Source organism: Falco naumanni, chromosome 12, assembly GCF_017639655.2.
Source record: "Falco naumanni isolate bFalNau1 chromosome 12, bFalNau1.pat, whole genome shotgun sequence".
In the NCBI taxonomy this organism is placed as follows: domain Eukaryota; kingdom Metazoa; phylum Chordata; class Aves; order Falconiformes; family Falconidae; genus Falco; species Falco naumanni.
Window position 1 is genome coordinate 25,837,630 of NC_054065.1, and position 14,660 is coordinate 25,852,289.

At 38.3% G+C, this 14,660-nt stretch overlaps 1 protein-coding gene across 1 annotated transcript in view; it reads left to right on the forward strand.

Moving 5' to 3' along the window:
* Positions 1-14,660, forward strand: part of IARS2 (isoleucyl-tRNA synthetase 2, mitochondrial) — a 28,589-nt gene that overhangs the window by 8,044 nt on the left and 5,885 nt on the right. The window contains exons 12-15 of the mRNA XM_040611504.1: positions 245-405; positions 7,906-8,008; positions 8,642-8,735; positions 14,166-14,274. Coding sequence (XP_040467438.1) covers positions 245-405; positions 7,906-8,008; positions 8,642-8,735; positions 14,166-14,274 — 467 coding nt within the window. The remainder of the gene's footprint in view (positions 1-244; positions 406-7,905; positions 8,009-8,641; positions 8,736-14,165; positions 14,275-14,660) is intronic.

A 14,660-nucleotide genomic window follows, 5' to 3' on the forward strand; every position in this document is an offset into this window, starting at 1 on the left:
ATTGGAGCTGGCAAAAAGGTGTTGGTTGCTCTGTGGGGAAAGGTACAGTGTATACAGCACTCAAAGTGTGTTATTGAAGAGCAAGATGCAGTGAAGTAAACAGAGTAAATGTGACAGTTGCCCAAGAACATGTTATTCAGTACTGGGAGTGCAAGTGTAGACCCATACCTTTTTTTACTGGTAGCACAGACAGTGTGTGTCTGAATGCTGAAGCATGTTCAACAATTCACTATCTACTTTATAGGAAGTGCTGAAAAAAGTGAAAGTTATTCCTACGTCTGCAGTGAACAGAATGCTCGAAATGCTGGACAGAAGGACATTTTGGTGTATATCACGGCAAAGATGTTGGGGTGTCCCAATTCCTGTTTTTTATCAGAAGAACACAGGAGAATGCTTGATAAACAGGTATTTGTCTAGCTTTTTTGTACTGAAAAACGAAAGAATGTGCACTGTTTGTTGTGCTGCAGTACCACAATATTATAAGACTTCTAACTCTTTAAGTACAAATATGTACTTTTACTTGTAGCTGTTTATCCACAGAACTAATTCAGCTATAAATTAGAACAAGCGAAAACTCATTGCTGAAGGTGACTTGTACGTAAGCAATAGGAGTCAATTTACTTAGATATTTAAGTTACCTGAAAAGTCCCCTTGATAGTAATTGCTGCTTTCACCCCTCATCTTCAAGTTAAGTGAGGTGGCAGTTATCACTGGCCTTTCTATTTAAGCAAGAAGTAAGATGCAGGTTGTAGTTAGAATAGAATGCAACTGTAATTGTAGCACTGTCAATTGAACAATACAGATATTTTGTTAAAATAGGTTTTGGCAATTGAATAGGGACAATGAGATATCTGAAGTGGAATAACCAAATCGGTTGCAGAATAAATAACTGCACCTCATTTCAGAATAAAATTAGAGCCTCGATAAATGCGAGTGACTGGCCTTTAGCTATATGATTTGGTACGTCTAAAGCTTCAGATGCTGGCCTTATTCTGCCATCTTTTTGGTTAATAGTATCCAGATATTGCAAACAATGCATTTCAGGAATTCCAGACAATGCAATGCTGAGAAAATCCAAGCTATGCTTTAAAACAAGAAAACTCAACCAAATACGATGCTATTCTGTCATTTTAAGGAGTAATAGGGGAACAGATGTTTTGAGTTGTGAATATCCTCTAAGGAATGATTTTATAGAAATAGTATTGTGGAGTTCCACATTAATTGTTTATTTCCATAATTGTTTTCTGTCTTGAGAGATGCTAGTGTAATTCCATTTTACACACCTTTAACCTTACAATCATTTGTGCAGGTTCATTATGGATGATAAGATTGCATAGCTGGAGATGAACTGTAGTGTTGCAGAACTGCTTTTACTCTGGGGTTGAATAAACACACCTCAGAGAGTCCAGCATGTTTTCCAGCCGCTGGGCTGAGCGCAGAAGCATAGTAGTAGGTGAGGCTTAGGGTGTGGGGAGCAGGGAATGGACTTTAAGCAGTTAGCCCTTAGCTTCACCTAGTACAACTGGGTGTGTAGGTGCACAGATACGTACTTTGACTCTCTTGCAGCAGGCAATACCTGTGAGAAAAAAGCACAACAACTGTAGTCGTTGATAGTACCTGAATAATGCTGACACACATCAGGAAATAAATGGATGGAGGCTCTGTGGGGTGTAAAATCATTTTACGGCAAAAATTGTTACTGTATTAAAAAGTAAGTATGTGTTCACATAAAAAATAGACAGTTTCTGGGGAATACTTGTTCTAGGCTTATCTAAAGAGTAGGCTTGACTGTATTACTTGTGCTTGCTTAAGATTGGTAAATATGTGGTTTAGCAGCAAAATAAGAGTGTAGTGAAAAACAGTTCTGCAGTTGGTAGTTAAATGTGAAAGGCACCATGAAGCAATAGCTCCTTCAGAACATCGAGGAGCTGACCCAGCTGGTACAGAAAGCGTTGGAAAGGAGGGCTGCATGCAAATTCCTTTAGGTTGTAGTGAAATTACCTTGAAAGCCAGTGAGCTGTATTAAAAAGCATGTCTTTTGTAAGTGCTTGAGTTGTGTGAGATTATTGCTGGGGTTGTACCTTATGTGGCAATCAGGGCATTTTAGTGTGATAAACTGCAACAGTTTAACAACTCGAACTTTGTGTGTAGGTGTTGCCCTAGCAGTCACGGGGGCAGGTGAAGGAACAAAGAGGCAGTATGGCATGTTTGGTTAGGAATGATCTGGGGGGAAAAGAGAGACACTTGGCGTGGGTGAAAAAAGAGACCTGTCCAATATGCTTGAAAAGTAGATTTATTTCATTTGACTGACAGCTTTTGATGCTTATTTATAGTCGGTACTCTTTACTTCTAACATTGTACAGTAGAGGTGCAATTTTCAAAGAAAAATGTAAAACACTCATTTATAAATATTTAAAGTTAGCTTAGCAGGCGTCAGTAACCAGAGTAGGAAAAGTGCACAGAATATTGGCCTATAGAAATGACAGGCAAATTTAGAAAGCAGTCTGTCAATTCATAGGTCATTTTCCTGGACACCAGTTCTTACTGAAATAAACAGCTAAGCCGAAGTGTTTTGTTACTGTTTGCGTTATCATTTTGTGATATCTGAAATTTGTGATAGCTGAAAATCTTATCACAGTGGGTTGCTGACTTACTTCTAACGCTGAAGAAGTTACATATTCAGATTGTGTGAATAATTAATAGCATTAAAACAACAGTAAAGAACTTACATTTCAAAACAAAAGCTGTTTTCTTATCTTGAATGCTGGATAAATGTGCTTCCAGTAGCAGCCGTCTGGAGTTTTTGAGTGGCTATCAAAAGTAACAGCATCTCCACTGGAAGTCAGTGTAGTCCACATGGAGTTGCTGTTACATATGAGAGCACCAATGGTTGGTCTTTAGTGATCCTGTTTGTCTCACCTGTAAAAATATTTTTAAGAAGAAAAATAAATCCCTAAAATAAACTGCTGTGTTTCCCTCTGAGTTTCCCCTGTATTTTCACATGTTCAAATTCATGTGAAAGGTTGCAGAAGGCTTCTCTTTCAAGATGCAACTGCTCGTCTCTAACGGAGTATTTTTTCCGCATCATCAATCCTGTCTTTCTAACGTGAAAGCGAAGAGCTAGATTGTAATCTTGTGTGCAACAAGTTTGGTGCAAGATCTCCGTCAGTCTTCCTGTTTGCTGTTGTGGCCCCCATAGCCCTAAAAGACATTTGATTGTATGACACTGTTGGCCATAGTTATAAATGTAATATGCTACTGATGATTAAATTCTTTATGCAGAGTATATCACATTATATTGCAATGAGGAATTAAAAAAATATAAAATAAGAAAACCCTGCATGAGAGAGAGAGGAGAGAATGTTTTTTCATTATTGCCATTTTCATTAAGAAAACAGAGGTAAGACTCTGTGCGATTTTTCTGCAGAACTGGAGAAAACCAGACTTTAAATAGAAAGCATGCACAAATAAACACTGATACTGTTTGTCAGCTTTCAAAATTTAAGAAATTTAAAGAGAATATTTAAATTCCCTAAGTTGTGGAAGAGAGAAAGAGCTCCAGAAGTAAAATGAGAGATTTGTATTTCCAGTAGTAGCTCAGACCAAGTAATAAATGTAAGATACATACTTTAATTTGGCTTAAATAACTCATGCAATAACTTCTTCACAAATTCGCGGTTCAGATATTGGTGATAACTAGTACTTTTGCTAAGGTTATTGTAATGCCTGAGAACTTTTGTCCTCTTCTCTGTGACTTTGATTAACAAGTAACTTCAATTTCTGACAAAGAAAACCCCAAACTTTTTGAACTAAATCTACCCTGTGCTCTAATATGTTTTTTAAAATATTAAGACATTTCAGTGACTTTCAAGCAATAGGAACTTACCGTAACAGAAATACTTACTGCTGCACTATCGACAGTCACATAAAAAAGAAGGTGACTTGCCCACTTCCCTGTTGTTCGAAAAGAGGTCGAGAGAGCATCAGGCACTGTATTCTTCTCCTCCGGACTAGATCTTAGTGCTGCCTAATTTCTGTTAACACATTAAATAAGTGTTCAGCATAATCAATATCAGACTTCAGAGTGATTGGCTGGTGTCGTGGTAGCGTGAATTGCCGTAGGGGTGTCAGTGTTAAAACGTAGCGAGTGACACGTAATGCAAGTTCTTCTAGATAGTGTATGAATACAGGGCAAAGTTTTACAATGGTGTTTATTGCTAAGTCGGTGAATTATCATGCTCACGTTGAAGCTTGCAGATTATAAAGTGATGAGTAGCTATTTGAGAAAGGTGGTTTTCACTTGTACCTTACATAAAGTTACTTGGCAAAAATCTTCCTCCTTACAATACAGATGCAGGCTTTTCTCTCTCTTGTGGTAATAGTTAATCGCAAGGATCCTAGGAAAAGGTTAGAGGAACGGGGCGAGGGGAAGTTTTGTTTGTTTGTCTTGGGGTTTTCAAACTACAGGACGAAAAAGTATTTGTTGAAATGGTATCCTGGAAATCTTTGGTCTTAACTGTCTCCTCTTATAAAACACTTGCCTGTTAATCTTAGTCTGTAGGGAAACTGAATAAAATAATAATAATAACCCCTTAGATGGCTAAAAATTTTTTCCCCACTTGATTTCAAACTATGATAGAATTTTGAGAATATTGTTCAATACAACGTTGACTTCACAGTCACTGACTCCTTATTTCTTCTGAGTGATTGATAACACAAATCTGACCTTTTCAGCTTGTAGCATAATCGTATCTATTAGTTCATGTGTCATGAAAATGTGTCTTCAAAATAATGTAAGCCTTTGCATTGCATAACGCTGGCTAAAAGGTTAGTCTGTAGTAGGTTTTGTAGTAACGGTGTATCTGCAATGGTAGACAACTCTTGTGTGGCGTTGGCAATACTTACTGTAAATGAAGGCAGTCGTTTTATGATGGTTTCCCAAGGGAGACTGATAGCAAGTTTTTATTTCCTCCTTCTCCCTCTCCCCATCTCCAGTGGAAAGGAGAACAGTTCATCTTCGCTGCAGGTAATACAGTTTGCACTAACAAGATGTTTCAGGTTCCATCCCCGTTGTTAATTTCTCCAAATATGTGTGTGATAGGTCTGGCCCTTCAGGCTGTATCTCGTTTACTTCAAGCATAGAATATCTGACAAACTGAGATTTCTGCTGCAATCAAACTGAATCCAGACAGTTGCTGGAAAACGTTGTTAAGAGTATACTCCTACATGTGTCCAAGGTAGCTGTTAGTTCTGGTCTGTAGCTGGATTTGTCACCTCTTAAAAATCCCTACTAATGTTGATATCATCAAATACCTGTTGAATGCTTGAAAAATATATGGGTTGAAAATGAATTCATCACTAGAGTTTATGTCCCTCTACTGAAATGTATTTGCAATATGGAAAAGTTATGTGGATGACAACTTTAGTTCCCGTTTATGTTTTCTACTTGCTTTGTAGGGCATGCTGGTAGCTTTTTCTCTACTAGTTGCGGGTGTGATTCTTGATTAGAAAAATTTTCTGGCTCTAATTTGATGGCAGAGCCCCAAGCACTGAATAACTTCTTCCATGAATCACTCAACATGCAGTAACATCTGATGTAGTAATAAGCACATCTGAGGGTAAATACTCCTCTATTTAATTTAGCTACCCTGTCTTCTGCTGGTGACTTTCATGGGTAAGACTTGGCCAGTAACAGGAAGACATTGAACTGTGGAGAGAGCCCTTGAAATACTCACTTGAAGACAACTAGTTATCCATAATTGTCTTTAAAAATACACTGATAGTGTATTTGAGAAAAATCAAGGATGGAGCCTTCTGTTGGCAAGGAGTGAAAAATGATGTTTTGCATTGCTTTTTCTAAAATGTTCCCAGGTGCTATGGTCTGGGTCATCATTGAAGGTCTGGGTGTAAAGCCAGCCTCTTCAGTGGAAGGTTCTGAACGTGCAAGAGAGACAAATTCCGTGGAATAGTTGAGTCTGACTGGCACAAACACACTTCTTGGCCTGTTGGATTTTTTTTTTCCTGGCAGCTTTCTGAATTTGAAGGTTTAGCCTGAGGGAGGCAAGGCGTAAGGGTTATTCAGCAGTTATCTATCAGGACTGGAGTTGTTGTTTGCTTTTGTCTTGGAGAAGTAACATTTCACAGCTGGAAATACAGGCAAATAGGCCTCTGTACAAATATCTCTGAAAGGAAAAGATACCATTCAGAACCAGGGCTCCTAAATGTTGTTTTACCAAGATAAATGTTTGCAGATATATTAAAAAGCCATAAATTGTGTCCTATCATAATTAAACTAGAAGGTGAACGATACCCGTTCTCATCTGAAAGGGTCAGAATGGCGGGGGTGTGCTGGCTGGCTGTCGCTTTGTGAGTGTTATTGGTTAGTGGGTTTTCTCTCCAGAAAACATTCTGGCGTGTTCTACAGGAATTTACTTTGAAAAGTAAATTGATTAATTTGTGATTGATTGAGTAATCCAAAACTATTGGTCTATCATTGCAATGTTATTCCTACAATTACAAGCAAAACTGCATGTATTTTTGCTGTTGCACCTCATGTCATGCAATTAAATAATAATTGGTTCTTGATCTTCTTGGAGTATGTGGAGTTTTATGCTTCAACTCTGTGTGTAAGAGTCCGCTAAATGTTGTAGTGATGTAGCTCAACTTACTAGCAGCGCGGAAAAAATACTGTGCTGAAGTCCAGATGCAAAACTCAGTGATGATACTAAAGAAGTTAGATCATCTGCCTTTTGTGGTTTCAAGAAAAATATGTTAGATCGCTGTTTTACTTTTTCCCCTTTTGCAATACCGTATCAAGAAGTTAGTTAATTAGTTAAGTCTTCATTTCTCAAGTTAAAAACAAATCTCTGGTGGCTTGAGTAACGTAGTGGTTTTAGTTTGAAGTTGGCAGTTCACGATGATCTGCTGTACTCCTTAAATACAGCAGATGCCTTAAAAATCACCTCTTTAGTCAGCAGACTTGTGGGGTTTGTTTCGGTTTTTAAGCTATCTTGATTTATGTCTAGGCTTGGCATTAAATGAGAGAAAAAAATCAATTCCCCATAGCCTTACCTACTGGGGACCATGATTGAATTTGTCATAAATAGTGCACAGAACTGCATGCCTTGTGGTTGCATTATCTCTTCACATCAGAAAAAGCGCTTAGTTTTTTTGGGGGGTATTTTTCTTATTTCTGTAGTATCTGTTTATTTCAGTACCTTTGTCCTGGCTGGCACTATACCATATGAACTCGTATATTGCCTTCAGACTGCATGTTGAATGATCATTCCTCTACTGGGCACATAAGTTTCAGTTTCCCACATTATTGGAATTAATATATTTATATATGTGTTTCTTGCCATTTAAAAAATAAATTGCTAAAAAAGGGGAATCCAGGCAACGAGAAGTCTAATGTATATGCCTGTTACTCAAAATGCTGCCGTTTACTAACTGCATTTCCACGTGAGTTCTCAAAGTCTCTACCCAGTGGAGAAAAGAAGCCTGTTGTCAAAGAGAGCAAATATTTAGGGAGGGCAGTAGTTGTTTAGTTTCTTTACATTCAAGGTCAAGAAATAGCAAGTGCAGTAGATTTTAGGTTTTAAGCTGCTGGCATCTTTTGAGTGCCCAGTTCCAGAGTTTTTGCAGAAAAAAGCTGTGTTGGACACATGCGGGTTTCTATATGTCCAGTTTTTGCACAACCTTACCCATCTTGGAAGACCAAAGTAGGAAGTCTTAATACAGGCAGAAAGCTCTGTGGAGTCATGTCTGGATTAGAGGCTGGAAAATCACAGGTTTAAATAGCTTGATCTCTGTATTAGTATATCTCACCACTTTGGATCAGGGATACTTGTAGAAAGGAATGATTAACTCATCAGTTCATAAATGTCTTTTTTCCTTCTAACCCAGTGACACTATCACAGATGTCATCAAAATAGTGGAGCAGCAAGGAACAGATGCATGGTGGACCCTCCCGATCGAACAACTACTATCAAAAGAAGCTGTAGCAAAGGTAATTTTGTGACACTAATTGAATTGAAGGTAATTTCAAATACAGAAGGTGCTCAAGACAGTTCAGTGATGGGGAATAATATAAAACTTTCATCTGCTCCCATGATCCTTCTGAATCTTGTACCTTCATAAGAAGGTGTCCTGTGAAAAGACTATTCAGCAAGTGAAATCTGAGCGTGGCAAAATACACACAATCAGATTTTCTCACAGGCAGAGAGCTCCATCCTCCTCCTTTTAGTTCAGGAGGAAAGTGGCATCCTAATAAACCAAATTATGAGGCCAAATATATATCAACTGTTTAAATATCATTAAAATAGATTAGAAATTTTATTTAGTTTTTCCTAACTTTTTATTGTTCCTTTAACAATTGTGTTCTTAAGCTAGCACACAAACTGTAGTGTTACTCTGCCATCTCCATTTTTTTGGTAATTTTTCCTTGTTCTGTTTTGGGTTTTCATCAGTAATTACCTGAAAACTGTTGTGAAAAATTAACACAAAATAATCTGGATCACTCAGAAAGTTGGTAGCAGAGCCCGTACAAAACTGGTCCAAAAACCAAATCTACTTCATTTCTAGTTTTGACAAGCATTACAGAGTATTCTGTTTGCGTTATTTAATAATTGTTCTCCTGTAGGCTGGTGGTCATGATGTTTTGGATTACGTCAAGGGGCAGGATGTCCTAGACATCTGGTTTGACAGTGGAACTTCCTGGGCTCATGTTTTGGAAGGTACAGAATTAATATGTTGATCTTTCTTTTAAAACACTTGGAAAACAAAATATAATTGTTTTGCACAATGGTGTTGATATCAGCAAAACTGAACTAGGTTATGCCAACAGCAAACCTGTTACGGCTTCTGGTGTAGCTGCTCTTGCTTGTAAAGATAAGGACTAAATGTTGGCAAATGCATTTTCAGCATAGTTGAGGTTGAGATTTTTCTAATATTCTGTTCTGACTGATTCTGCCATGTGGTATACCATATATCTTCTAATCAGAACATGTTTGTTTTAAGTTTCGTGACACAAATGGCCAAGGTACTTTGCTGCTAGCTAGTAACTCTTAAATTATTTTCAGTTAACAAATTTCACTTTTTGCTTGTGCGTGCTATTTGAAGCAGAACAAAACTGATGTCATCTGCTGAATCTAAGTGAGTTTTATAATTATAACAGCATAGGTGTACTTTTTTCACTTCTCATTACTTTCAGTAACTAAAGCAGTATATTGTGGCTTAAAATATTTATGCTTGCTATATGCTATATGAAGATCCTACTGCCAGTAGTTTCTACTCAGCAGATATATAAAAATATGTGAAATATACACTGTTTGCCTGGAGGATAGTCTGAAGTTGGGAGTCCTTTCTAAAGGAGGAGTCTGGTCCCTTACATCGAGTCTGTTGGACTTTAATCCCTCAGTACACAATTGCATGATAACAATCTTGTTGAATTATAAAACACGTTACTACCAGAGGTTTTATTTCTTAGCAACGTGTTCAGGCAACAGTACCATCAGCAAACATGTATTTTTAAATATATTTTACATATATTAAGGTTCAAACTTTTCAAAATGTTCCTGGTTTGGTTTTGAAAGGTAAAACAAAGTAGTGGTATTTTATGCACAGTTACATATTTGCATGCTTTAAGGGCTTAACACTTCAGTATGCGAAAACTACCTCTAATCCTGTGTAGAGAAAGGCATCCTGTTTTGTAAGGAACAGCAGAATCTATACTCTTGATTCACTGTTCATTTATGTAAGGCTCCCGTGTGGATTCTGTAATGTCTAATAAACGTTGGGTCTTTCACAGTACAGACTTCTTCTTTCATGGAACCATTAAAAGTTCCTCTTTACCTAGTCAGCTATTTTCATGAAACTTGCTGGAACTTGGTGTGTGTAAGGCGCCTGCTGTTGCTGTCTGACGTGACTGGAGTGGCCTCACCGGTTCAAAAGCTGGGGGAAGGACTAACCGTGTGACCTCGCAAGCCCCTTTATCTTCAGAAGTGGCGCGGAAGTTGCATTACCTTTTTTCCTATGTAATTGAGGCTCCCAGCCACTGCCAGAAGTGGAAGTACAGTCTCAGTGATTCATATGAAATTACTTTTTAAATTTATCTTTTATTGAAAAAATGCACTTTGCAAGAGAAGTTGTTGAATTAGTAGGTTTATATTTCCCAGTGTGCTCCAGCTTTTCAAACTTTTTGCAGAACTTCTTCCTGCTTCTTTAAAAATAATTGGCAAGGCTTACAAACAGACTGATGGGATTCTTTTCCCAAGTACTTTTGGGGGGAAAACAGATGAAATACACAAATCCAAAATTGCTTAAAGGATGTCATACCAGGAAGAACTTCGCATGGCTCAAACTCATGAAAGCACAGAGGCATATGGAAGCTGGCATGCTCCCTGTAAACTGCTGCCTGGTGGGTTTGTGGCAGGAGATCAGCGGTAACAGCAGCGGTTCTTGCTTGCCTTCTGATGACAGTGTCGTGCACGGCGGTGGCTATTTCACAGCATGTGAGTTAAGCCCAGGGCAACTGGAGAGTAGAATAGATGGCTAAAACTGAGAATAATGTTCAATTGTTTCTCTCTACCGTGAACTCGAGCTATGGAAAATTATAAATTAATGATCTGTCTGTTAGTAACCAGCAGGTATAAAAGGTGTTGCAGATTTCCCTGCCGGTTCCACTCTCGCAAAAATAAGTTGTTCTCTCCAGTGTCTCTGCACCTTGGGGAGCTGAGGCCTGAGCTCTCACTGGACTTTAGCGAGCTGTGCCCAAGCTTGCTAAATAAGATGCAGCAGTTACAAAATTCACCCCTTTAGCTGATGGCTGCACAGATTGCTTCCAAATAATATGGCAGGTTGGGAAGGACACAAGGAGGAGGAAGGAGAGAGGGAAATTCTGCCATATGAGTGTTTTGAACAGGTTAAAGGAATTGCCCAGTGACAGCAAGCTCAGTGACCTAAATCCTAGATTATGTGGATACAGTTGTATTTGTAACGCTTTCCCTGGTGCATTTCCTACCAGAGGCGGGGGATAGTTCTAATGGAAATGACTTAAAAGTTGTTCTTTTTCCATTAAGTTATGGTTGGCTTCCTTTTTCCAGCCTAGGTCTGTCCAAGGTACCACTTCTAGCTAAATGGCAAATTAACCAAACCGTTCTGCATCATCAGGGTGGCAGGTAGGAGAGTGCAACTTACACACTAAGATCTAAAATTTAGCAGCCGCAGTCACAAACCCAAAAGCGTACAGTTATAACTAGATTACGTGTAAAATAAAATAAATACCTACCCCACTCGCACCATTGAGAGAGATCCACAAGTGCAACGTGCTCTGAAAAACTCACTGTTACTGAAGTTTTCTGGGAATTCTGTTTGCTTGTTTAGTGCTCTGTTTGCCTAACGCTGTTTTCACTGAACAGTTTATTGTTGTGCTCTCTAATCCTGTTTCTTGCTACACGTCTCAGATATTTTTGGAAAGAAGGGTTTCCATATTCTTTTGTGCAATGTTAAAATTTAAGTCTGAATGCTTCATGCATGAATAACGTATGATAATAATACACAGTATCGCTGTGAGGTAGAAGAGTGTTAATACGCTGCCTCCAAAAAGAAGCTGTGGTAATAGCAAAACCTGGTTCAAAAGCACTTGCTAATTTTGAATACACCACGCTGTGGTGCCTCGGACTTTTCTTTCTTGCTTGCTTTGAAGTGCAGTTTGTGTTCAGCCTTTTGAATGTCAGTAGCTGTCTTTGGAGTATCCATTTTAGAGAATTCTCTTCTGTCTTAAAACTCTCCTACAGGTCTTGATGCTTTCCTTATGGGCAGAGTGCCAGCTGCACTACCACCTTGAGATTATTAGTTTTCAAAATATTTCCTGTAAAAATGCACACTGCACTCTACTGTGGCGTGTTAAGCCATTGGGAAGTCACACAGCTCTTTTTACCCATGGTTTTGTATCACAATGATGGTAGTTCTCAACATCATAACATTTTTCCCTATCTTATTGAGTAATATTTAACTGAATGAATGTGATTATTTTACAACTTACCTATCTTCAAGTAGTTAAAATTTTTGTGCTGAGTGACTTGAATTTATCTTAGCTGATTCGTTCCTGGCATTAAAATACAATACGTTTAATCTAAAAGTCAAAGTCTGTGAGATCAAAGATATGGAATCTTGAAATCTAAACCAGAAGGATCATAAATTGTAATTCTCTTTAATGACCTATGTACTGTACCTCAGTGTAAAATAAACAACTGGAAAGTCTCTTCTGGGTTGTCGGACATACTCTTCCAGTTACAAAGAAACTTGCATACTGTTCTAATTAATTTATATATAACCATTGCAACTTTCATGAAACTGTGGTAGGGGAGCTACTTCAAAGGCAGGCTTTGTGTAGGCAAAACCCATGTTTGTATTTTGCAGAGATAAAATGTTCAGGCCTCCATTAAGTTTGTAAGCTACATTAGCCAGCCTGCCAGATGTAGTTCCCGTCAGAAAAGACCAATACAGTTTGCTGTTTGTCATCAGTTGTTTGTTTAAATTCTTCTCTCCTGTAAGTTGTAATTACTGCCATTTCCATGAAAAGTTCACTTCTCTGAAAACCAGTGGCTGGTAAACTAGTTGTAAATAACAAATGTGTTGTTACAGATTTTCCACTATTATTTTATTCCTCACCACAAATACTCTTTTTTTTTAATCTTGTTCTTATAAATATTTTTGCAGTCTGTCAACGCAAAGGCTGATCCCTACTTACTCTATTCTTAACCCCCAAACTCTTTGTAGATTTTCTTGAAGAAATAAACAAATGTGTTTAAAAACCGTAACATCCACCCACACGTTTTTCCCGAGCTAGCTGGCACTGTATGGCCTTGACCTTTGTAATGTTGAACTTCCTTTTATTGCAGGATGGATCTAAATATCGAAACTTCCATGAAGTTAAACAAATAAATCCAGTGTGTCAGCAGTAGAAAGAAGCATTGTCTCAGGGGTCCTAGGAAGAGGATAAAAGGAGCTAGTAGATAAAAACTGAGTAGAGAAACTACTTTTGTCTGAATATCTGGAAAATTACGCCACCAGCTCCAAGTCAAAAACTGCATTCCTGCCAAAGATGTGTATAACGTGGCACATGTGTAGACTTTGACTTGCGTGTTCTGCTGTGCTCCATGTTACTCTCTTCTGACTCTGATGGCAACCTGTCGGGGTTTTTTAGGGTGAGGAAGGGCTTCCTGAGCCAACAAGTCTTGTACCTTTTTCGTACAGTGGCTGAATGCCACCAGCAAAGGGATTAAAACTTTGCTGCCCTCTTTCAATCCTGTGGGAAAGCTGGGTTTGCTCTTCTGTTTGTAATATGCAATCCGTTAATACCCAGACTATGTGCCTTGTAGCCCACTATCTTTTTTTTCTGATGCCAGCAGTACTGATTAGCTCCAGTTGTTCTTCTCTAGCATTCCTCTTTTTTGTGTAGTTATAGGGAGTAATATTTCCACTCAGCCTTCGCCTGGATAAGCTAAACAAGCCAGGCTTTTCCACACCCCTGTCTCCCACAACAGGCTTTCTGATTCCCGTGTTGTCCTAACCCTTATTTTCTGGAATTTTTAATTTTCCTGGAACACCAGTGATCAGAAATACAAGTTCTGTTGCAGGTGAGCTGCAGTCACTCCCAAAGCTTCCTGGTCTCCTCTGAAAATACCTGATGCCTTACACGGGCTAGTCAGGCACGTTACATCTGTGACTTGTATCCTGAGTAATTCCCAACTGGTGAAGTTTCAGCTTGCAGCATAGATTTTTACTAATTCCAAATCATGTGATCTTTTCTTGGGTCCTTCGGTTTCTTTAGGAGTACTTGGGAAGTATTTTGATAACTTCTTATGAAGTGCTCTGAGCATGATAGCTTCTATTTTTGTAATTTATTATTTTGTTTGGGTGAAAGCAAGCGTATACATTTTGGAGTTCAGTGAGTCTTGGATTTTAAAAAAAAAAATCTGATACTAATGAATCGCTTGTGTCATTTCCGAGTAACTCTACACAATTTCTAAAAGCAACTTACCTACTGGGTTTAGAAAGAGCAGAGTAAGTTTCACTAATCACTTTCAAAAATTTTCTGTTAAGCATATTAATTGTTTGAAGATATAGGTTGATACTTAAAACAAAATCTTCTGGTTTTAAAGGTGCAGAGCAAAGAGCAGATACATACCTTGAAGGAAAAGACCAGCTGGGAGGTTGGTTTCAATCTTCTCTATTAACTAGCGTGGCAGCAAGGAAAAAAGCACCATATAAGTAAGTGTGTGAATTGCAAACACATTGCCAGTTTATTTATTAAGTATCGGGCTTTTGATAGTGTGGGCAGCAGTGTGTAAATAAGAGAAATCAAGCAGTTACTAAGTATCTGATTTCAGTATAAAGTTTTTCTCGGATTAGATGGTAATGGATTTATTGCTTCATTTTTTTCCATCATCATTTTAATAGATGTTTTCTTTCTCAGTCACTGAGGTATATCCTATTGTAGTATCAGATACAGCTCTGTTCTGTTGCCGTCCCTCCCACTCCCGTGATCAAAGGGATTATTATGGGAGGTGCGGTATGAAAATCTCTTTTAAGATCGTTGACTTGTGAATTGAACGTGAGGCTGTAAGGAATTCAGAATCACTGGGTGCACATCTTGT